At 39.3% G+C, this 3,136-nt stretch overlaps 1 protein-coding gene across 1 annotated transcript; it reads right to left on the minus strand.

Moving 5' to 3' along the window:
• On the minus strand, positions 1 to 3,136 carry znf511 (zinc finger protein 511). Its single transcript, XM_053333220.1, has 6 exons — positions 2,907 to 3,136; positions 2,296 to 2,369; positions 1,354 to 1,555; positions 1,111 to 1,235; positions 508 to 783; positions 1 to 158 (listed from the first exon to the last, which is right to left on the minus strand). The coding sequence occupies exons 1-6, from the start codon at positions 3,072 to 3,074 to the stop codon at positions 86 to 88; spliced, it is 918 nt and encodes a 305-aa protein (XP_053189195.1). The 5' UTR covers positions 3,075 to 3,136; the 3' UTR covers positions 1 to 85.

A 3,136-nucleotide genomic window follows, 5' to 3' on the forward strand; every position in this document is an offset into this window, starting at 1 on the left:
CTATTTTATTTCAAGTTAAGGACACATTTGGCAGTAGAAGTATATAAATAAGTCTATAGTACAAGTGACACATCTGTTCATTGTTTCATTTCCTCCTTCCGCGCCGTCCTCTGAAACCTCGGACGGAGCTGTGACCAAAGCACACGTTTGTTGGGACCCTGAGAGAAAAGAACATGGCTGTTGAATTTTGTATCTCGGATAATTTATCATTTAAAAAGGAAAAACTGGAGTAAATATTGTGAAGATATCGAATCACATACATCAATTACACAATATTGTGCCTAAATACCTAAATGAACCCTTACTACAGTTTGCTTAATCCAGAGTAAACTAAATACACTTTCTACCTGGAGACTGTAATCTTATCTCAAAGTTAAAAAACAAAACTTGCTCTGAATTCCCAGAGTTTACAGCTTAAAAGTGACTAAATTAGTATCTCTTAGCACAAGGCTAAACCAGCCTGAGAATACATCCAGTGTGTTCCTGCAGACTCATTTAAAGACTAACCTGTAGGAGTATCGTGGTTTCAGTGACTCTGCGCTTGTATCAGCGGTGCTGTGAACTCCCACTGCATAATCTGTATGCTCGGCATCCTCATCAGATGCAGATTTTGCCATTTGAGCAGCTTCTTCCTCGGACACATGCGTCTCCATGGATTCCGCTTGCTCACTTTGCACAGACACCACATCACACATAACCTCACACACACCTTCAGACTCACACACATCGTCCACTACCTCCATTGCTGTGTCTCTCTGCTGCTGTTGCTTCGTATCTCCAGCTCTAAGATAATGTCAAAGTATTTTTTTTAAAATAGCACACACACAAAACAGGTTATTTAAGAAAAAATATAATGATTAAGGTCAGAGTGAACTAGGACAAAATATACAGGTAAAGAAAGTTATATCAAAAATATGAAATTGTTTGCTCAAAATGTTAACACTGCTTCAGCATTGCAATGTTATGTGAAAAATATGTAATTGTGAGACATTAAACCTGTTGATTATAACAAATGTAAGCACTCCAAGATAAAAAAGCTTACTTTAGGTGCCATTTCTAATGACATTTTGCTGCCATCTGGTGGACAAAATGTAGTATGTGCAGTCTTACCCTTTGTCTTTTTTGGTTTGGTCAAATCTGAAGTCTGGAGGGTACTCGTGAATTTTTATTAGGTGATCCTTCCTGTGTTTACTTGTCCTGAATTTCTGTCCACAGCCTTCCACCAAACACTGGTACTGAAAAATATGTAGGAAGCCTCATGAGTAATTTGTCTTACAGAGAAAGGATGAGTGTCGGACAGACAATAACAATGTCATGGTAAAGAAAATAAGTTCAGAGGTTTCATTAATTTACCATATCTTGCCTCTGGGCGAGGACAGCAAATAGAGAGTCGTGCCACTCCACAATGTGAATGTCAAGGAGGCGAGCGGTCGGCAGGGAGCGACGACAGGAGCAGCACACATGTCTATGTAGAGAGTTGTAGTGGTGCTCGTATTCCTCTAAAGTGCTATGGACGGCACTGCATCCAGAAATGTGACAGGCAAACTCAGACACACTGTGAGAAAGGACAAGAGAAGTGAGTGAGTGAGTGAGTGAGTGAGTGAGTGCCTGACTAACACTGATGTTACAAAGGGAAGAAAATCAACAGCTTTTGGCAAAACGAATCTGCATGTCTAGGGCCAATTTGTTTTGTGGTTTATTTCTCTTATTTGTGGAGATAGCTGATCACATATAGACAATGGGTATCACAGCCAGATATACCTACAACACATACAAGGGAGTTTGATAGAAAACATACTCATACTTTTTTTTTTTTTAAAGGTTTGTCATTTACTTGAAATAATCAAGATCTTTCACCATGTTACCTTTTTTATGCATGAACTCTGTCAAATATTAAATACAGAAACAGCACTATATGTCTGACACATATTATCCATTCCCCGAATGATGCAGGGGTGTTATTGACATAGTCAATCAAAATACTATTAACTCACTATTCTGAGGCTACATTGACAATGTGATGGTTACTTGGGTATGACTGGGTACGATACGTCCTGAGGAGGCAAAGCGTTTCATCCACTAATCAGAAGAACAGTGGTTCGATGCCTGCATGCCTGCATGTCAAAGTATCCTTCAGGCAAGATACTGAACTCTGAGATTGCTCCTGATGGTTGCGACAGCACGTTGCATGGTAGTTTACTGACATTGGTGTGTGAACGTGTGTGTGAATGGGTGAATGAGTAGCAGAAATATTGTAAAGTGCTTTGGATAGAAGCATGGATTTAACTATCATACCTGAGTGTGGGCTTGTCGTCTGGCTCTGAGATGTAAAGGTCTTGTAGATACATGTGTCTGTGAACGTCTCCATCCTGTAAATAACCAGACACAAACAGGAGTTTATGTTATGCTGGGTACTTTTAGCTATCATATTTTTTGCAACACAAGAGCAGTTCCTTCCGATACATTGTAAATCATTATATTTTGAAGACTACATTTTATATCCACAGGTGCACATTTTCTCAATCTTCACCTAGTTTGCTGCCCTTTCTAGCAGACATTAAAAAGTCCTCTGCTGTCTTAAAGCCACATGAAGAACCACTAAAACTTACTTATGTTGACATGTAATCTTCATTAATTTACTTAATTGTTGTTTTTAGTTCTCCTCGCTCTTTCGCTTGTTTGTTCGTTAGGTTTGTTTTTTAAATAGGCTATATGATTCAATTTTATGCTGTACTACGTCGTTTATGGATTTGTTCAACTGTTTGTTTTGTATGGTGCTTTTCTTGTATTCATGTATTAATTGTGTGAGTTGTAGATTTCTACATTTTTGACTAATAAAATTGAAACAAACAAACTGAGTTGAGGTTGATGTTGCCATAGATACAGAGACGTCGTTGCTATGTTACCTCTAGCAGTTCGTGGTCCTGGTGCAGTTGGATGAGCTGCGGGCTAAAGTTGAACGGGTTTCCGTCCTTTCTCTGCCACAGTGAGTCTCCTGTCACACTGGCATCATCACAGCTTTTTACTAATACGTCTCCCTCTGTCAGAAGTCGGACCATTTCTGGATGTAACATTGTTCCGTTAAGTATTCACACTCGCTTGGAAATCAGCTAAAGAAAGCCTGTCAGCCGTTAGA

Source organism: Scomber japonicus, chromosome 14, assembly GCF_027409825.1.
Source record: "Scomber japonicus isolate fScoJap1 chromosome 14, fScoJap1.pri, whole genome shotgun sequence".
In the NCBI taxonomy this organism is placed as follows: Eukaryota; Metazoa; Chordata; class Actinopteri; order Scombriformes; family Scombridae; genus Scomber; species Scomber japonicus.